The 21,163-nt window shown below is 38.1% G+C and overlaps 2 protein-coding genes across 4 annotated transcripts in view; both read left to right on the top strand.

Moving 5' to 3' along the window:
• Positions 1–8,030, top strand: part of nfatc1 (nuclear factor of activated T cells 1) — a 48,709-nt gene extending 40,679 nt beyond the window's left edge. Inside the window, exon 10 of the mRNA XM_042506026.2 lies at positions 6,382–8,030. Coding sequence (XP_042361960.2) covers positions 6,382–6,437 — 56 coding nt within the window. The 3' untranslated portion in view covers positions 6,438–8,030. The remainder of the gene's footprint in view (positions 1–6,381) is intronic.
• A 5,459-nt stretch (positions 8,031–13,489) lies between these two features.
• Positions 13,490–20,319, top strand: LOC121957449 (major histocompatibility complex class I-related protein 1-like). 3 transcript variants are annotated; one of them, XM_088090469.1, is made up of 10 exons: positions 13,490–13,774; positions 14,518–14,738; positions 14,909–15,178; positions 15,725–15,796; positions 16,334–16,612; positions 17,214–17,516; positions 18,355–18,462; positions 18,586–18,603; positions 18,704–18,764; positions 19,445–20,319. In XM_088090469.1, the coding sequence occupies exons 2-9, from the start codon at positions 14,690–14,692 to the stop codon at positions 18,757–18,759; spliced, it is 1,155 nt and encodes a 384-aa protein (XP_087946595.1). In that variant the 5' UTR covers positions 13,490–13,774; positions 14,518–14,689; the 3' UTR covers positions 18,760–18,764; positions 19,445–20,319. The 3 variants fall into 3 exon arrangements, with proteins under 3 accessions (XP_087946595.1, XP_087946596.1, XP_087946597.1); XM_088090470.1 differs by having other exon boundaries at positions 14,622–14,738; XM_088090471.1 differs by lacking the exons at positions 13,490–13,774; positions 15,725–15,796 and having other exon boundaries at positions 14,213–14,738.
• Positions 20,320–21,163: the final 844 nt, after the last annotated feature.

Genomic DNA, 21,163 nt, shown 5'->3' on the forward strand with positions numbered 1-21,163 from the left:
GTTAGTGTGCTGACTCAGTTTGTGTGTTTTGAGGCTGAACTTTGGTGTTGAATTAAAGCTAATAGAAAGATGTTTCTCAAACACAGAGGACCATAAATATAAGAACATATTACAGTTCATTACAACAAAAACTACAGCCTCAGCATAATGTCAGCAAACTTTGTTTTTTTTGTTTGTTTGTTTGTTTTTGTTTTTTTCTTCTTTTAAATGCCTGCAGAGCTCTCCATGAGTTCCTTTTGTCCTCGGCAGCAGTTTGTGTCTTGCGGGTTGGATAATTGCTCAAACAATCCACTGAGAGTTGATCAGATCAGATTGATTGATGAGAGGATCAGCTGCTTCGAGTGATGCAAACTTTTAGACGCAGCACAATGAATGGTACAGTTTCACTTTCAGCGCACCTGAAGTTCTGCTGCTCCATCTGTGACCAGAGTACACCAGAGGTGCCATGAATAACCGAACAATTTATGTATTTCCACAGGGCTCTTGATAAATGGTCCAGCTCCAAAAATAGAAAATCTAATGTGCCATGTTTAGTGTTCACGACTGTGTATTGACACATAGGTGTGTGAGTTTGTAGGTGTATGTGTCAACAACAAACCTTTTAACAAAGGTTATTCACCACAGGATTGTTTCACTGCATCGACGTTTTTATTTTTCTGGTTACTGCGTGCATAAAAAACACTTTTATTGTGGTGATACTGCGCTGAAGTCTTCTCCCTTTTTTATTATTCTATTTTCTTAAATACTACAAAGTTTCCAAAAAGTTATTGTCTACAGACATTTTCTTTTAAATAATACCTGAGTTAAAAAAAATTGGCAGACTCAGTGCTGAACTACAGAGCTGCTCTGTGGGACTGACTTGCAGTAACCCAGTAGGAGCCTCACTATGTGGGCCAAGAACATCTTGTGGCTTGTGGCCTGGACTTGACGTGGCAGTGAACAGGGGAGGGGGGTTTGTGGTGTTTTCTGGCCCCCCAGCCCTTTTTCTCTCATTGTCTCAGCTCTGGACCCTCAGCTGATTTATTCACAGCGATCAGTGAGATTGTTGAGTATCTCGCCGGCTGATCGGTTTCCCTGCAGTATTGTGTTATTACAGGCACGGCTCATGTTGACGCGTTTCGGCCTTTAATGAGGCAAACAGTGTCGTCCTGCTAATTGTTTGGGAGTTCCTCGTTTGTTGGGGGTTTCCTGGTCAGAGAGCCGGGCTGTATCAGTCAGCTACAGCTGCTGCGGACCTCCATGGGACAGGAAACCAGTTCCTGGATTACTTCATATCAAACCCCACCTTCCTCACTCTTGAATGACTGTGAAGTGTGAGACAAATTAACTCACTAACACTGCTGTGCCTTGTGTTAGATTAATACCAATGCAGTCAGGTTAACACAGATGTTTGTGGGTTTATGTCTCACATTAATACACGCATGCTTTAAGTTTGAGCACAGAGTAATGCTGTGTTACATGTAGGACCACAAATACTTACACAGTGCATATTCATATTTTTTACCTATATTGTTTTTAAAGAAGCAAGTAGAATTCTTCCTGTACTTTTTATTCTCAGCTGCAACATTCTTGACCATGGAAACAGCAGCTCTGAAAACACCACACCATGTGGTAGCTGTTCTGCGGCTTTCAGTCACACTACATGACCTCCCTTAGCAGATGGAGTTTGCTCACATGTAATGGGATTGTAGATTACAGTGCAGCTTTTCTCAAATGTAAACCACAACATGATCATGGAAGTCCTTAAAGAAAATCTGAAAATCTGAACATGACTTGACATGACTTCACCGGTTACTTGGTTAGTCACTCCGAGTTACGCTGTATTCTGGAAGAAAACTTAGATTGTGGAATTCAAAAACAGAGAAAACACTAGATGAACTGACATCAGCTTTGCTGCTGTTATACTGGCATCAGTTTAACAGCAACAAAACTAAATCAATACATCCATTTACGACCTCTCACACAGCTCGTGCAGCATAATACATAATAAAGTCTTATTTATCTAGTTGTAAGCTTAGTACTCTCCAAACAGGTCAATGTTTGCCAAACATTATGATATAAAAGTGGTTGGAAAGTAAAAGTCATGCGTACTCTATTCAAAGCCAGACTCTATTGACAAAAGCAGTTATCTGTTTATCTCGCTGTCTTGATCACTTAGTTTGTGTTATATTGTTATTGTGGTGTTTTAAAGGGTTAGTTCAGATTCGCAGAAGTCACACAATAACACAAACTAACTGACCAAGGCATTACGCAGCTCCACTTTCCAGTGAGGTAAAAAAAGTTTCACTTTCAGTTCAGTTTTAAATACTCAAGTTTTAGTTAAAATGTATGTTTGCAAAACAATGAGCATACAACCAGATATATGACACTTGGATTATACTGCACAAGTTGTGTAACAGTTTGTAAATGGATGTTTTAATATAGTTTTGCTGTCATGGCCCCCTATTTTCTATTTATCAAGAATTTTCTCTTTTTTGGATTCTTCTTTCAATGTGGAGGCATGCAAGAAAACAAACTTTTCTTAACAAAATTCAAAGTAACGTGGGATTTACTGATTTACAGTTGAAGATTTAGGGGTTGAAGTATTCCTTTAATCTCAGTTTTATACAACTGCCGTTATGTTTACAGTGACTGAACATCCTCTCTTTTGCTGTAAAAAGAAATGAATTTGTTATCTTAAATTTAAATGAGAATTCAAATGAGAGTTTTTCTGAATGAAAACCCAGAGTTTACTCTCCGAGTCGGCTGCTGTGAGCTTGTTTGAAGCATCTCTATCACCCGACCGTCTCCTGAACGAATCAACGTGACCGGAGAGCACATGACACAGATGTCACACTGGTGCTGGGCCTATTTTTAGGACGATGTTGTAAACACACTTAGAGATCAATAGATTGACTTTTTTTTTTCAATTAGATCCTCCACATCAAATGTGACGCCACAATGAAAAGTGGGCCATGGCAACGGACACATAAACAGTACACGCTGTGGCCTCGGTGCAGCAAAAGATAAAGTTTTACAGCCCGGCCTTCCTTTCTTTTATATCAGAATAAACCACTAAAGTCTTTTCACCTTTTCATTATCATGCGAAAATATTCCAACACATATGGCGCACAATGATGCGTAGGGAAAAGTATCTGAACGCCGTAATTCATCCATGATTTTGATAGCTACTGAACAGGTGATGACATGATGTGGTGGTCTGACGATGTCTTGATGTGCTAAATTTACGTCCCAGCTCGACGTGCACACTGAGAAGTCGTTGTAATAACGTCCCCTTGAGGTTTTTGAACTCAAAGATTATATCCTTCCACCTCCAGATGCGCAGAAGGTCAAAGCCAGATCAAATAGAGGAGACGAGGTCAGTCAGTTCAGTCTGGGCCGGGAAGAGCACACATGGCAGCGGAACGACACGCTGTAGGGTGGAGATGAGGTTAGAGTGTTTATTTCTTCTGGTTCAAGTATGCCTTGTTGGTGATATTGGTCATATTCTCACATTCACATGGCTGGTGGCAGCATGCAGTCCTGCTGATGAGCTACGATAGAAAGCATCTTGCATTACAGTATACACAGAAATATTAACCGTTCTGATCCTACTGTTAACAGAGTTATTACTGATCCTGATGAAACCGAAGATCGGAGAGTTTAGGTTTAATTCAACAAAGTCAAACCTCAGATTTCATTTTCTCCACTGTGCTCCAAATAATGGGTTTACCTGTTTATCCTTGACATTTAATACACTGCTAAAAACAGGTCAAAACCAGTAACTTTGCATGTTTTAGCCCAAAAAACACAAATAGGAAATGCAAATGTTTTTAGGTAGATTTTTCTACCTTCCAGGCTGCCTCTAGGCAGATTTACACAGGTAACCTATTTACACAGGTTTTTTGTAATTATAATACTACATATTACTAACAGATGTACTACTCTGTCATACATACTGCTGGTGTGTAATTGACTTTGTCACATTTGCAATAGCATAATTTCATTTGTCCCTCTCTGGCTGGTGATGTCGGTCTAAACCCCCAGTTTGTAATGTTTTGTGACATAAAGCTGTCTTCTCCAAGCCCGACACGTTATAATCAGTCCGTTCTCACTCCGAACTCATCAAATATGTCTGCTCTGTCAGTGCTTTCAGCGTACAAATGCAGCGCCAAAAGCCGCCTTCTGCATCCAACCAGAATGCAGCTGGACAGCGTCAGATAAGAACGTGCTTAGATAGAACCGGTTGCGTTGTTATACGCTGCCGGACGGCCAGGCGGCACTATGCAAGTCCACATGCAATGCACATGGGCAGCGCCATTTGAAAACACAGCTGAACAGAAGTGGCCGTGTGCGCATTAAAAGGTTGAAGGACAGCATTAGGTAATAACGCTGCTGGTGACAACGTAATATCAGGAGTGCGAGTGCAGTTATAAGGTGGATGAGGAGTTGGATGGGTCTTACAAAAGACCGCCTTTTGTGCAGGAGTCTGGAGTTAACTTCCTGTGTGGATGCAAGGTTGTTTTCTTTCTACACCTAACCATGTGCCTCAGCCTGACTTTGTTGCCTAATTCTAATCATCGTCCCTAAAACATCATAAGTAGATGCAGATGGTCACTAACAGAGCGGCACAACGTGACGAGCTGGGGTGATAAAGTGTTTCATATCAGGATTATTTGCTCCCAAAAACTATCTAGAACCACAGAAAACATTATATGGTGTGTGAAATTAGTGGACTGCCCCTTTAAGAATAAACTTTTGAACATGCATGAGAAGTTTATCCTTTTTATAGGGCCTCTGCTAAATCAAGAGGAAGTGATTTAGAGCACCTGAATATAAATGTCACCGCCGTCTTGACGAGTATCTTCCATGCTGCCAAGTTCCTCACAAAGACATATTGCTGTGAATCTCACCCTGTCTTCATGGTCGCTTAATAGATTCAATGTGTTTCTGTCACACACTCATGTGAGATCGCTGCTGCTCTGTAGTTATCAGACTTCTCAGGAGACCTTCCTGTTGCTGTATTATTAGCAGTCAGCCAGAAGCCAAACACATTAACTTCATGTCTAGACGAGTGTAACGAATCGCTGTGTGCTGGGTGATTTGTTGTTTTTTACCCACTTTTTGTGCTATTCTGAGTTCCCCCTGACTTATTATTTTACTCCCTTAAGGTAACGATGACACATTTTTATGGCAAGTACACCCCGTCATCTTATTTGTGATAGGAAGCGAGTGGTATTTCTGGTAGGAAGCATCTGTGCCAGTGCTGGGTCACCGAGGGAGAGGCTGCTCTGCTGCCTGCGATGAAAATAAGCGTTGAAAAAAAAAAAAGTAATTCCATTGTGTGGAGGGGAATCTCAGGTTTCTAAGGCTGCTTTTCCAGCGTCCAGTCAGTCAGAGGGAATTCCTCCCATCAGCTCGCTGGCTCGGCTTCACGGGGGCCAGATCCAGCCAGGGGTGTTCCCCTTCCCCTCTCACATTTCTCATCCCTGTGAGAGCTGAGAAAAGAGGGCCTGAACCTGAACCTGGACGCTGATTAGAAAAGTGAAAAGCTGATTAGAGAGGGAGGAACTGTGGAGACTATCTCGTCAAAGTAATAAACGAGTTCACAGATAAGAGCGGTAAAAGCTAATGAAAAATGAACCCCCTCAGTCCCCTTTAGTGGGGAAAAAAATGAGTGATTTGTCCGTTTCTCTTGTTATCTGTGCGTTGATATCTATATTTTTTTTTCCTGGTTTAGCTTCAGTCAGCCTGCTCAGTTACTCTCAGATCCCCCCCGCCCTTCGCCAGCCAAAGAACACAGCTGATAAAAACAGATAAACAAGTGCACCTGGATCCTTTAGAGACAGCGGGAGGTTGCATCATCTCTCTTGATGAAAAAGGTCTGGGGATCTCAGATATAAAGTGATTCTGTTAGCTGGCTCAGAGGAAATAACAGCTATAGAGCTCAGAGGATTGTGTTCACAGTGGCTGAATATGGAGCCATAAAGCTGCTCTTTAATCATAGATATAGATGTATTTTTATATTAACAATGAAAGAAGTGATGTGAAAGGGGCCACTTGTCGTGACCAACACACAGTGATATAATAATAACCAAGCAGCAACCTCCGAAGCTGAAAAATGAAACCAATGGCCACTTAAGGCTGGCTCCAAAACAGAGTCTATCTCCATAGACCCCCATGTTAAAATGCTGACCTTTACAGCAGAAATAAACAGGTTTACTTCATAATGACAAGTTAAAGCAAAATTTCCACTGTGTTCATGTCAGAAAATAGGTTTTCAGGCCTCAGAAATATTATATTTAATTTCATACAGTACATGCACACACTCAGCATGGGGACTTTACTCTATGTAGAAGTCATAAATACTGACCATCCTTTTCTCTCTTTTGCCTTTTGCAGTCAATGAGATCATCAGGAACGACCTGTCGAGCATCTCCGTCCACAGCCATGCGTAGTTTCCCGTCACCAACAAAACTGACACGGGAAACAAAAATAAAGGGAAACACCAAACAAACAAAAAAAAACAAAAAAATGACATTGTGCTTTTCATGCTTGGACTACAGCGTGCAGGAAGCAGCAAAAGGAAATGCAAAGAGAACAAATGTAAATGTTTTGTCCAGATGACCAGGGTCCAACGTGTGCCTTGTTTTTCATATATATAAAACGCCTTTACACAGAAATTAAACATGACTGACTTTTTTTTTAAGACGTGTAGACTGAGTATGTAGCAACCGAAACTGCCACCCCACAACAAAGTATGCTTTTAGAGGACCAAAACATGTTTTATATGTCTTTTTTGCTGCAGTTTGTAAATGATTCAGTGCCTATGAGTTATGTTATCTGTATATACAGTATCTGGTAGTGCTTCAGTTTGCATATCTGGATTTACAGAGAGACAGTGTAACAGAGAAGTGCCTTTTTGACTGGAAACTGAAAAATATGGCCTGACTTTGGCCTCACATGTTCAACTTTGTCAGATTTAGGATTTTATAGAGTGAGATAATGTAACATTTGCTGATAGTGGCTACAGATGGTCATTATTGGGTAATTTTCAATGCTAAAATACAGCGTAACGGTAGCATGAATAGAGATTTGTCATTTTCCACCATTTCTCATTCTCATGAGTTCAACTTTTCATTTTTTTAAAAGGAGGAATGTGTTTTTCTTCTCTCAAAAGTTGCAAAGTCTCAATTTAAATCATAATTGGTTAGCATTTGTTTGGACAAATAAAAAGATTGAATACTTTTTCTGTATTCACTAACAACAATAAGCACTTAACCACTAAAACTGTGGTATTACTTGTAGTTTATTACATTAAAGGGAAAATTCACCCAAAAATATGCTTTTTTTTTTCTCTTACCTGCAGTACTATTTATCAGTCTACATTGTTTTGATGTGAGTTGTCGAGTGTTGGAGATATCAGCAGTAGAGTCTGCCTTCTCTCCAATAAAATGGAACTAAACTGCGTTCAGCTTGTGGTGCTCAAAGTGCCAAAAAATTACATTTTAAAAACTTAACAGTCATGTCTCTCTCCAGAAATCATGACTAAATAACTCAAGATAATCCAAACTGTTAGCTACAGTCATTTCTATCAAAGAAGAAATCATCTCAGTTTTGACAAAGCTTGACTTTTCCCTGGAAGCTACTTTATGCAACACGCCGGTCGTCTCTGACAGAATGTAACTAATCCAAAGAATACTTAACAGCAGTCAGCAGCAATACAAATATATAAAATCTTCAACGTTTGTTTTTCCATTTTCATATTTATTCTCTTAGCATGTGCTCTGTTTATTCTTGTTCATCATACAGCCTCTTTTACATGGTAACTTACATACTGTGGTTTATCTATTCATTTGTTTGCGCTCTTACAGTAAAAATGAATGGGCTCATACTTTGTTCCCATGTTTTTATATGTATTTATGAGTCTTAAACTTTTGTAATGGAAGCCATACCGAAATGTTTACCAATTGGAGGTTATTGTTAGTCTACAACTCATAATTCTGCTTTGTGATCTATTTTGTGTATTTGTCAATAAAAGAAAAAAAACCCTTCATCTCTTTCATCTGAGTGATTTGTTTCTTTCTGTAGCGAGGACATGAAAACATGCATATCGTTTTGGGTTTTTTTTTTCAAGATTTGCTTGCAGCTCGCAAAAAAAATAATTTAAAAAAATGGACCAGACGCTAAAGCTATTGCTGCAGATTACAAGCTGTGGACCGTTAAGTCCTGCCTCTCGAATGCAGACTGGCCAATCATAGCAAAGCATTGGCACTGCACGGCTTTGCTTCATAAACTCTCATATAATCGCTTCAGATACTCTTCATTTTCAGGCTATTCTGAATCAACTGTTTATGTATGTATGTATATACGTAGGAGTGATTTTATTGTAGCTTTAAAGCAGAAACCAACCTCACATCACATCTTCCTCCTCCGTGCATCCGCAGGTCACTTTCTCTCCACATATTCACTGGGGTTTGATTACAGCCCAAAAAAAATACCAAACATAAATGTCACATGAATCTTCACGATCAATAAATCCAGTAAGAATGGATCCAATATTGTAAAACCTAACATCTACTGCTTCACAAACTTTTTGCATTTATTATCATGTAATAATAATCTATAGGGCCTGTCTGTTGCAGTGGGGGGATGATGTTTTGGTGCACACTGACACCCAGTGGTCTGCAGGGTTTCTGCTGAATTTTTACACATGGAATGACTTCCAGTGCTGATAAATACTTCATTGGTGTATGTTTTTTTGTTTGTACCTGATTGTGTCACAGCCTGACTTCCTCTGACACAACACTGCTATCATGGAAAACCACAGGGCGCGAGGGAGTCACAGTTTGTTGGTTTTGCTCGGCTGCTTTGCACCTATCTCACGTCTGTTAGGAAAATCAGGTGTCATTTTTTACTCAGTAGACGATCATTCTTTGGTGACATCGGAGCAGCAGCTGAACACACCTGGTAAGCCCTGATTTCAGGACTCTTGATTGTTAAATTATATATAATTGTGTGATCAAAGGTTTAAGTGTTAGCTCAAGGTAAATTGATTTGGAGCAAGAAATTAGTCATGAAGACTGTTAAATCCAAGATTTATCATGTTTGCTGTTATGTCTTCACATAAACTAGCTTTCTTTTAAAAAAAAAAATTAATTCTTAATCTTTTTATTCACTCTTGCACTTTCACATAAACTAATGAAAAGAGAACTGTTATTGTGAGACTTAACTGAATCTGAACTAGCCTTTTAAAACACCAAAGTCACACAATGACACAAACAAACTAACTGATGGAGGCAGATATAAACCAGCAGCTCCAGTGTTCAGCGAGGTAAAATTACTGTTTTGTCAGTGGAGTCTGGCTTCTGAAGAGAGCACAGATAAGATTCACTCTCAGTTCAGTTTTAAATTCTAATGTTTCAGTAAAAAAAATGCATGTGTTTGAAAGGGAATTGAGCATACGACTGGATAAATGAGACTTGGATTATATTGCACGGGTTATGTGAGAGTTTGTAAACAGATTTTTTGATATAATTTTGCCGTTGTTAAACGTGGTCCCCTGTGAGCTCAATTCATCAGGAATTTTCTCTGTTTTTTTTCTCTATTCTCCGTTCACTATGGCAACATTTACTCAGGAAACAGGTCATATGATACGAAAATGCACACACAACAATTTGTATGATATTGTACAGTTATGGAGGTTACATTTAGGCAGTAGTTACTGGGGTTAGATTTTAGGAAAAGAAACATGGAAAGGATGTACCTTTAAAAGTTCACACTGTTCCAAACTTGCGTCTCCACGAGAAAAATTTGGATTTTTGTGACCCATCCACAACCGCAACCTGCCTCCTTGCAAGACTGCTGGGGACAGCCTCAATGTTTCCTCTTTACTGGTCATGTGATCACAGCTTTTCAAAAAATGTGGGAAATGAACAAATCTTGGCACATTACTTTTTGTAGGTACAAATGTACAAACAATTTGTAAGTTTCGTTAAGACGACAAATCGTCTTAACACAAGGTGAGAAATTGATATACAAATGATCATTTTGTTCACTGAAGTATTCCTTTAAAGAACTTAATTTATACAGGGAAAGGGTTGAAGTGATATTGCATTGGTGTGTTTTGCAGAAAAAGTCAAAGTGTACAATTGAAACTATTTTCTAACAAAATTACAGGATTAAACACTCTCAGTTATGAAGGAAGATGATGTGAATTTTGAAATGTTCACCAGCAGCTTCTCTCAGATTGTTTGTTGCTTTCAGCTCTTGAACACCAGTCTGATACAATGGCGAGTAACAACACATCAAAATCCAACGAATCAGAGAGCTGTCAGTATCAGCCAGTCCAAGTGATGATCCTTTCACTGAATGACATCGCTATTCTCCTCATCGGACCACCAGTGCTCGCCAAACTACTGTGGGTCATTTTGACGTCCAATAAGGCCATAGATATCCTGAACTTTAATTTAGCTCTCTTCCACAATGTGCAGTACCTGATTTCCATCTTGCATGTCTTTGCCCTCTATTTGCTGCCAAACAACAACCAAAACATCCTTAGGTTTTTGCTTACATTCGTACAAACCGGAGGTCCAATGTGTTTGTCTTTAATCTGCCTGGAGAGATTTGTTGCTGTGATCCACCCAACGTCTTATCCTCTGCTGAAGAAATACAGATGCAGGGAGCTCGGTGCTGTGACAGTGTGGCTCTCATCTATGCCTGCAGCTTTAGCTTCGGTTTGGGGTCCAAACAGTCCATCTGACATTGCAGAGGATGTCCTGTCAAGTCTCCCATTTTGTGTGATGTTGGTCATGGTTGCGATGATGGCGCTGTGCAGCAACAGGATTGCGAGAGAGCTAAAGAAGTGTGGCCCGGGGAGAGGCCTGCTGCATCCTGGCAAGAGGAGAGCCCTTCTCACTGTCCGTGCCACTTCAGTCATCACCATGCTGTGCTACCTCCCAGTTGCTTACTTGCAGTTTTACCAGTATAGGGATGAAAAGATGTTCGACTGTATAATAACACCTATATGTGTATTCTTACTGACAGCTGCAAGTGTTGTACATCCACTGCTTTACCTCTCCACTCAAGGGAAGCTGTTTTTCTGCTCAGAGTGAGACGAGAAAATCCTCTACTAACAGTGCTTACACACACACACACACACACACACAGTTTTAGGGATGCACTGATTTTGAAACTTTTTAAAAAAATTAACAGTTTGGCTGATTACCGATGACACTGAATACATCAAGAGAGCATTCAAATTCAGTTTAAAAATGTAATTGAATTTTTATTGAATAGAGTTTGAACGTGTGATATAGTAACTCAGTACAACCTCCGTAAATGGGATTTGTATTGAAAGAGTATTTCTCTTGCCCTGACCTGTTTGTCTGCGGTGGAGTACATAATGAAACAAACTATGAACAAATTATTTGTATTTTCTGTATTATAGAAAACTATAAAACTATATTTCACAATCACAAAAATATATATATATTTTCTCTCTCTCTCTCTCTCTCTCTCTCTCTCTCTCTGTGTGTGTGTGTGTGTGTGTGTGTGTGTGTCTTCCATTGACATTGACATCCTCCAAATATTTTTTCACAGGGCCACTGAAAAATTTGGGGTTTCTTATTTTACACTTAATTTCACTGATTGTCTGTTTGTTTTTTTGTTTTTTGTTTGTTTTTTGTTTGTTTGATTGTTTGTTTGTTTGTTTTGTAGATTAATATCAGTACAGATAACATTTTGAGTTCCACATGCCAGGGGATTTAGAGTTCTTCAAATAGGATGTTTGCATTTCCATTAAAAAGACAATATTGCCCCCTTCGAGACGCTACTGAATGTTTGGAGCCACAGCAAACTATAAAACCAAATCATTCATTAGTTTTGAAGGTTTCTGCTTCTACTGTCAAATTGGAAAGTAAAGAATGAATAATAGAGTATCTATGGAAATTATATTTTCATATAATAACATACTATGAAAATATTATGTAAATTAAGAGGACTTCTGATTTTGGAATAGACTTGTGTTTGTGGAGTGTCTCTCTTGTACTATTAGTCTGTACTGGTGAAAATATGAAAAAAATGTATAAGTTATATTTTGTATATTGTAAAAAAATATATACATTTTACTATAGGATAAAGGATATATATTGTTTTCAGGCTGAGCTGTAAGAATGACATCAGACTTTGTCCACAAGTTTAATATACACCATATGACCATAACTATGTGGACACATCTGTGTTCTGTCTTTGTGTATACCTTTAAAGAAACTACATAATATATGATCTATTACAGAATATTAAAGATGTGTGTTTGCATTGTAACCCCCCCAAAATAATTATTTAGGTTTTACATTATTATCTAACTTACTCACTAACTTTATTCATGTATTTATTTGTTTTGTTTAAATTTATTTATTCATATATTCATGTATTACTGTATGCTTTTATTTATCTATATATTATTAGTTAATATATATATATATAGTTATAGATATATATATATAGTTATAGATATATTTATTAATTTATGATAGGACAGAAGTGGAATATGATGCATTCTAAAAAATCTGCTAAATGTATGTTTCAGATCCTCTGTTGCCTATTTGTTAATTTTGTGTTGTGTCAGGTCACCATATACAGACGACAAGAGCATTATGTGTTTTTAGAAATTCTTGGATTATATCTTCATAGTGTCATATCACATCACACAATAAACGATGATTATAGCCATGCAAATTAAAGAATGAACAATGACGTGATTGCAGAATTATTATATTATAAAGCAACTGTTTTAACATGACTTCTGAAATATACTTTTGGTTTCTACAACCTGTTTCTAGCTTTTTTTTTAAATAAATAATTATTTATTGTTGTGAATGTTCACGCTGCTTATTTGTCAGATCAGCTGAATTTTGCTCGTGTCTTATTTAAATGAATTTAGATGATCTAACTTGAGCCCAGTGTACCGCAGCTCCGCACGAGGGCGCTGTGGCCCGCATCGTGCAGGATGATCACCTTCCTATAGAAGAGAGTGAGAACAAACAGGATCCAGGTCAGCACCTGTGGCGGGAGAGCCAGGTGAGTTTGAATATTTGTTTGTACTCTGTTGGTTTTTTTTGGGGGGGTTGTCTCTTTGGAGTCATTTTGTGTCGATATGGTCGTTTTGGTTTTTCTTTTCTGGTCTTTGTTGTTGTTTCGTGTCTCTGAGAGCTTAATTTGTGTCTGTTTGTGGCTTTTTTGGTCATTTTCTTTCTCTTTGAAATGTCTTTGCAATTTGCCATAGTTTTTAGTGTCTCATTGATGTCAGTTTGTGTCTGCTTGAGGTATATTTGTGTCTCTTTTGAATCATTTTGTGTTTCTTTGAGGAATATTTTTGATTTTGGTCATTTCATTTTTCTTTGCAAGTCTTTGTTGTCTTGTGTCTCTGAAACCTTGATTTGTGTCTCTTTAAAGAATGTGTGTGTGTGTGTGTGTGTGGGGGGGGGGGTTGGTACTTTCTCCTTGAGTTCGTTTGCATTTCCCCATTGGGTTTTTTTGTGTCTCTTTTGTGTCTTTGTTGCTGTTATGTGTCTTTTTAAAGGTAAATTTTTGTCTCTTTGTGGAATATTTGTGTCTATTTTGCTTGTTTTCTCTCAATTTGTAGATTCTTTTTGTCTCTCTATAGCTGTTTTCTGTGTCTTTAAAGGTCAATTTGTGTCTCTTTGGGGAATATTTGTATATTTTTTGGTCATTTTGTGTCTCTCTGTAGTGCAATGCCAAATGTGCATGTTGGAGCTAAAACCTTGATTGAAATGTAAGTAAATTTTGTTGGTTATGACTATTTTGTGCCGATCAGGTTTGCATAGTCGTTGTCTTTGTCCTACTCCAGATATTTTAATCAGTTTCAGTAAAGATACTTTCATGTAGATAGTGGCCGACTGATTGGTATATTAACTGATCAGTTTTTGTTATTTCTTAAGCAACATTGTCAAACATTTGCTATTACGAGTCTTTCAGTTGTTGCTCCTTATACTTGGGTTGAAAAAGTAATTTAATATCTTTTAGGTTTTAGACTGTTTGGTTGCACACAGACATGCATTTTAAATGTCTCCTCAGGCTGTAGAAAACGGGACAAACTATTAACTGATTAAGAAAAAAAAGGCTTTTTAAGATTTCTCTAAGTTTTCTAAGGAGCAGAAAAAGTGTGTGTGTGTGTGTGTGTGCGGGGTGGGGGTGGGGTGTGGGGGGGCGGGAGCTAAACAAATGAATATAAATAATGAAATTTGTACCGTGACCGTGAGAGCTCAACATACTGCAAACAAACAAAATACAAGCCTGAAGCCTTATGAAGCTTTGGGGCTTCAAATGCAGCAGCACAGTGACATCTGGTGACGTGCGAATCTTACAGCAGCCATCAGGTGCTGGTCAAAGTTCAACTGAAAACTTTCACAACTTTCAAACTGCAACATTTTGTGACGCATCAGTGGTGAAGTGTAGCTTCAGAGGCCCGCAGTCACGTGGTAGGCTTTTCCTCATTTGATAAAAACTCCAACACAGAAAAACAGAAACAGGGATTTTCCTCGAAGTGGAACAGGTTTCTCAACTTCAGTGTGACTCGCCCAACTCTTGACAAACAAAGCACTCCCACCTGCCTCTGCCAGAGAAAAGCACTGAGGACCAAAGTGCAGAACCAGCTCGGGGATTTACCACGCGCCTTTATCCAGTTATAATGAAAAGGATATTTTTATTGCTTCTCTTCTGTCAGGTTTCATCTCAAGGTAAGATCCTGTTCCACTATTAACACTCAGATCATTTTGTTCCTGCGCAGCTCCATGACACACCCATAGTTTAGCTTCACTTTTACTACAGTTTGATAGGCTAAGTGATTCATATTTGTTTTGATTGTGATGATAATGCTGCTCACATGTAAACTGTGTTTGTCCTGCAGTGAAACACTCCCTGACGTATTTCATAACTGCATCGACCGGAGTCCCAAACTTCCCTGAGTTTGTGGGTGCCGGAGTATTTGATAAAATTCTGGCGGGTTACTGTGACACCAACATCATGACAGTAGAACCGAAACAGGACTGGATGAAAAGTATATTTGAAAATGATCCTCAGCACTTGGAGTTTTACAACGAAGAGTGTTTTGGGACTCTGCATAACTTCTTCAAAGCCATGACTTACACTTTGAAGCAGCGCTTCAACCAAACTAGAGGTACAGTATATAGATATGTATGTTCAATTACACATTTTACTGTTCATGTTTTTTTGAATCATTAATGAATGAATGAATGACTTTATTTCAGACCAACAAACAAAAGTACAGAGTCTGAAAAGGAGCAGGCAAAAGTAAGCATATAAATAAAAACACAAATATTTTACTCATTAAAACCAGGAACTGCAGAAACGCTACCATGAGTGAGGAAACACCAGAGGCAGGATAAAACCTATAGATAAAAGATGTAAAAGTAAATAAATAAGGAAGCAAATAAAAGGATTAAAAAATTACATGACAATAGCAATAACAATAAATAAGTAGATGAGTGGGTAAAATATGCAAACTGTAAAAAAGAGGTAGATTAAGGATAAAAACAAAGTAAAATGAATAAATGTGTAAAATGATAAAGAAAGTAGTAAAACTGTAAACCAGACTAAAACATATAAATAGTCAATAAATAAATAAAGTTCAATTAAAAGCCAAACTAAAAAGGGAGGTCTTTAGCATGCTTTTAAAAATATCACCCCCCTCTGCTGCCCTCAGGTCTGCAGGCGGGCTGTTCCTGTTGTGAACGTGCTCATGTGTTTATGTGCGCACATTACGGGCACCTGCAAGGTATTTGGAGGTGGGACTTCTTCTGAGACTGCAGGTGTCAAACAGGTGTCGCTGCTTATATGACAGTTTGATGTGCACAGAATGCAGAACATGCACTCACTTTGTAAACCGCCTTTGGCAGTCACACATGAACTTAGAGGACGAAAGCTGCGATTTTGATGTTTAAACTGTAACATAAGAATTGGGTTTCTATAGTTGCCTTGGGAGTCAAAACACTACAACATTTAAGAAAATACTTTCAGAAAACACTTGAACAACCAAAATGTTATTTTGTTCTTTGAAATGAAGTGTTGTTCTTTTTTTTTTTTAAATGGGGTGTTTTCTGAAACATTATAGTGTTTTCTAGAATGTACTGTTTTGACTTGTTGGGCCACCTTATATTTAATCTCTGATACAAATAGAAAGTGCACTGATTGTTTTCACACACCACAAACCTGAGAAAAGCAGTGCATCACTCAATATGTTTAAACTCATCTCTCCACTTGAAATATAATTTGTGCAACACTGTTAATTTCACTTTCTGTTTCTGTTCCTCAGACGGCCATGTTTTACAGAGGATGAGCGGCTGTGAGTGGGACGATGAGACTGGAGAGGTCAATGGTTTTATGCAGTTTGGTTATAATGGAGAAGACTTCATATCACTGGACCTGAAGACATTGACGTGGATCGCTCCGAAACCACAGGCGGTCAGCACCAAACTGAGATGGGATGCTGAGAAAACAACGTTAAAGTACTATGAGATTTACCTCACACAGATGTGCCCCGAGTATCTGAAGATGTACATGGCCTTTGGCAAGAGCTCCCTGCAGAGAACAGGTGGGATCACATGACCTGATAATGTTTCATGAAGGAAACAGTGTTCATGCAGTGGACTTAGACCCGGCTGCCATTGTATTATCACTCCAATCAGTCTGACAATACTCTTTGTTTTGTTTTTTTACCCTTTTTCTATGACGGTAAGTTTTAATTCAGCCCTCATCAACCAGCAGAGACTGATGATTTTGGGCGCTCTGTCAAGATCTGCCAAGATTTTCAAAATTCAGTGATGATATTTTAATTATGTGGCCTTCACTTTGTGCAGCTCAGTATGCTTCTTGTTCCTCTCCAAAAAAAAGACACTCACTCTCTTTATTTTTATAAAACATAAATAATCAGCAGCCTAATTCTGTCCTGCATGTTTTGTTGGTGGTTTTCTCTATATATTATAAATGAACCCACATATTCAGCATGTCGGGCCTCTCTGGGACGCTTGTCCCATCCAGTGTGTACCTGATGACTGAGTGCTCCCCAAACGTCACTACAATAAAAAGCCATTGATTATACTGTTAGATAATTTAGTCCAATTGCTAATTTGTAAATATTTTCTTCTACTTGGCATAACACTCTGAATGGTTGTTGTTTCTCTCGGTCTGTCCAGAGCGTCCCTCAGTGTCTCTCCTCCAGAAGTCTCCCTCCTCTCCGGTCAGCTGCCACACCACAGGTTTTTACCCTGACAGAGCCGTGATGTTCTGGAGGAAAGACGGAGAGGAGCTTCATGAGGGCGTTGACCACGGAGAGATCCTCCCCAACCACGATGGGACCTTCCAGATGAGCGTTGACCTGAACGTTTCATCAGTCCCACCGGAAGACTGGGACAAGTACGAGTGTGTGTTTCAGCTCTCTGGTGTTGGAGACGACATTGTCACCAAACTGGACAAAGCGGTGATCAGGACCAACTGCGGTAAGTGGATGATCAGATGTGATAGAAATTTTAAAAATGTTGCTGTTTGTTTTGTCCACTGAAGTTGGAACATAACCACACAACATATGCCTCAAAGTATTTGTTGGTAAATTCAAATGTAGCTGTATAATAATGTAGGGCACACTGGACAATAGAAATAGTTTTAAACAATTAATATAACAGCCGTGTGCTCTTGGAATTGTTCTGGTAACAGCCCTGTTTGCACACATGAGCGAGTCCAGAGACAATGAGGAAAGCTAGCAGGGGGCTCTGCAATGACAGCGCGCCATGACTGTCATCATTTATCCACTAATCCAGCGGTGTCTTTTTTGAATGAGGGCCAGATTAGATAATGAGAAAATACCATGGGGGCCAGCTGCTTTTTGCATCAGGTTGCATTAAAAAATCACATACAAAGGACACAAATTCAGCTGTTTAATGTTAAAATGAAAAAAATGTTCAACTTTCCGCCGCTCCTGAAAGCAGCACCCCTCGCTGACCATCATATGTGGCCATGTCTGCTACGCTGCAGGAAATATGTGGTGTTTGTCTCTTTATGAAAGCATATAAGTTTCTCCTGCATAGTTTTGAAAGACAAGCCAAAGGTCGTTTCATATTGGTCTGAGGGCCCAAATTAGCCCCCGGACTGGGCTTTGGACAGTACTGATTAATCTGTCTTTACTGCACTTAGTCAAATGTACTTTTTAACGTGATACACCAAATTTTCCACCTCCATCTAAGCATAAAAACCTTTTTGCACTGCTTTAAGATTTTGTCACCCGTGAGGTCAATCCAGCAGTTGAGACAAATGAATGTGAAAGTCCTGTTGTGGTTCCAGTTTCTCCCTCAGAGTTTCCTGCTGGTGCTGTTACTGGAGTCGTTGTAGGACTGCTGCTGCTGGCTCTCTGCATCACCGGACTCTTCATCTGGAGAAGGAACAATAATGGTAAGGAAGAGAGATCTGTTTCCTAATCATGAGGCAATTAAATTTAATTTTTATTTACTTAATAATCTAAATTACTTTTGATCCTAAATGTTTTCACACTGTGATCTCTCATCTGTATTTTAGGATTCAGGCCTGCAAACTGTAAGTACTGTGTCAGATTATTTATCTGTGTGTTTCCCTGTAGAAATAAACAGTGACCAGTTTTAAATTCATCATCTGGCACTTTGTTTTTCTTTTATAGCTTCAGACTCTTCGTCCTTTCAAACCTCTTCGCTCAAAGATACAGCTCTTAACTGATCACAGTGAGTACTTCATCATGTTGCTAATGCCACCGTGCAGACGCTGTTTGCAGAATCCCTCCTTTATTGCTCCTCCTGAAACTAGTAACCATACACTGACATACTGATATACTCTTTAATAATCTCTTTGGTAAAACTGTAAATTCTTTAAGTATACAAACGTGTTTATTTATTTATTTATTTTTGCACAATTTAAAACACACAAAATGAAAGAAAAATAGTACTCAGTGCAGGGAGAGGCAAAAAACAAATAAGTTTACCTTTGGCCTCCACCTGAAACGAAGGTTAAAATTTCACAATGTTATAAGGAACACAAGAGTGAATACAGAGAATAAAATCACAACACACGAGTGAAACTAATAACAGAGTATATGTGACAACAATAATTAAACTTTAAAGTAGGGAATGTGTGTGAAATGTATGTTTGTGTGTCAGTACATGTGTCTCCGTCAACAAGATGCTTATATTTATATATTTGTGTAATACATTATAATGATATATATTACATTTCTTAGTCAAGTAATCTAGTATGGTTATTGGAAATAACTGGAGCTAAGATTTTATCAAAATGCTGGTTGATCAGTTTACATTTTTAAGTAAATATACTTTATATAATATGAAAGCAAATACTGTAAAACTTGAAAACTAAATCCAGGTCCTGTTCTATTTCTATCTCTTTACAGCTATCCAGTGAGGATTAGAAGAGGAAACATAACTCCATTAAAGCTACTGTGACTGTGATATTTTATTAAATTTTTACTAACATTTATTATATTTGCATGAACAAAACTTGTTTTTATCAAACATGAACAACATCACATCAAACTGGGTGAGTGTGAATTCATAGATCAGTTTTTTTGTTTGTCTTAGGTTGTTGTGGATATGGTGATGAGAGTTAACAGGAAGATTTTTTTTAATTTTATTTATCCGTTATTTAGCCAGGAAGGTCTCATGAAGATACAAAATCTCATCCTCCAGGGAGTCCTGGTGGCAATGGCTTAGTTAGCACAGAGCAATCACTGCAGCTGGCAGAGACCAGAGACATGAAACAAGAAAGGACACAGAAGCGTTATATCTGTAGGACTACTCGGGTCTTTAGATTTTTAATTTGTGTCATTCCTGGATCTGTTTTTTAGCTAAATTTGATCACTTCCGTTGACTTTTATCTCTTTATTGTTATTTAAAAAACGAACAACCAAACTTCAACATATTACCTCTCTTACTAACTTTATAATTTAATTTGAATGGTTAACTAATGGACTTCTTACCTGTGGTCTATAGAATGGGATTTATTTTTGCAACAGATCTGGCACTCTTAGACTACTGAATTTTGTAAAAAAAAAAAAAAAAAAATTAACTCCAGACTGATCATTATTTTAAATGTGAATGAATGTGCTTACATGTTTACCGTTTTTAGGTGAGCTGCTATGTTTTCTTTTGTTTTGCTGATTTTTAGCATCATCTGTTGAAGGGATCTGTTGCTCTCTCTGAAGTTAAAACTCAAACCTGATATTGTTCAAAAATGACTCAAATTATGAATTAAATTCTCTCCATAAAATGGTGTTTCAGTTTTTTGAAAGGTCAAGTCTCATGTTGTACCTGAAGGGTGGCCTAATTAAGACCCTAGTCCAGAAACATATATAAAATGTTTTATTCTCAACTGAAATACAACTGAATGCCCATCAAATAATATTACTTTCCCCATGTCAAGTAACAGGGGATAACTAGTTAAGAGTTTGGTTTCAGTTTTTTTTTTCCCGTCCTGGTGATCGGCACATCTGCGTGATGCTGCCTGATGTGCATTAGCAGCATGTTGAATGTGTTTCCATTTACAGTAGAGCAATGCTGTCACATCTTCCTTGTCTAATTCACATCTGGATCTGTGTTGCTGAACAGGAACCTGCAGGCAGGTCCTTCAGCTGCAGTGTTTCATTTGCGCTCACAGTAGTGTGACTGGCTCACGCACAAAAAGGGTTTCAAATTATTTTATTATTTAATTCTTTTTCTTTTTCAAGACTGTTTCCTGTATTTACGTTTTCTAAAAGTTCAGTGCAGGATGGGTGGACTTTAGCAGTTTCACAGTAGTTTGTTTCTGAACTCACAGCTCATAACAACTATGGGCTCACTGAGAAACACAATATTTTAATGTATTTTGAGGTGATTTCCCCATTTATTATTTTTTTTTTATTTGACAAGACCACAGAGTGTCATTTTATTATTATTATTATTATTTTTTAATTATTTAATTAGAATTATTAATAATTGTTATTTGAGCAGGAATTTTTGGTGTTTCTAGCAAACCTTTTAAAAAAGATTCATTTTTGGGATGGGTCAACAAGTAATATATTGTATATGGCTTACAGTACTTATAAAATGTTCAACGATACTTATTTAACTTGTTA

Source organism: Plectropomus leopardus, chromosome 17 (assembly GCF_026936395.1).
Source record: "Plectropomus leopardus strain MGB_pleo_1.0 chromosome 17, ASM2693639v1, whole genome shotgun sequence".
NCBI lineage: Eukaryota > Metazoa > Chordata > Actinopteri > Perciformes > Serranidae > Plectropomus > Plectropomus leopardus.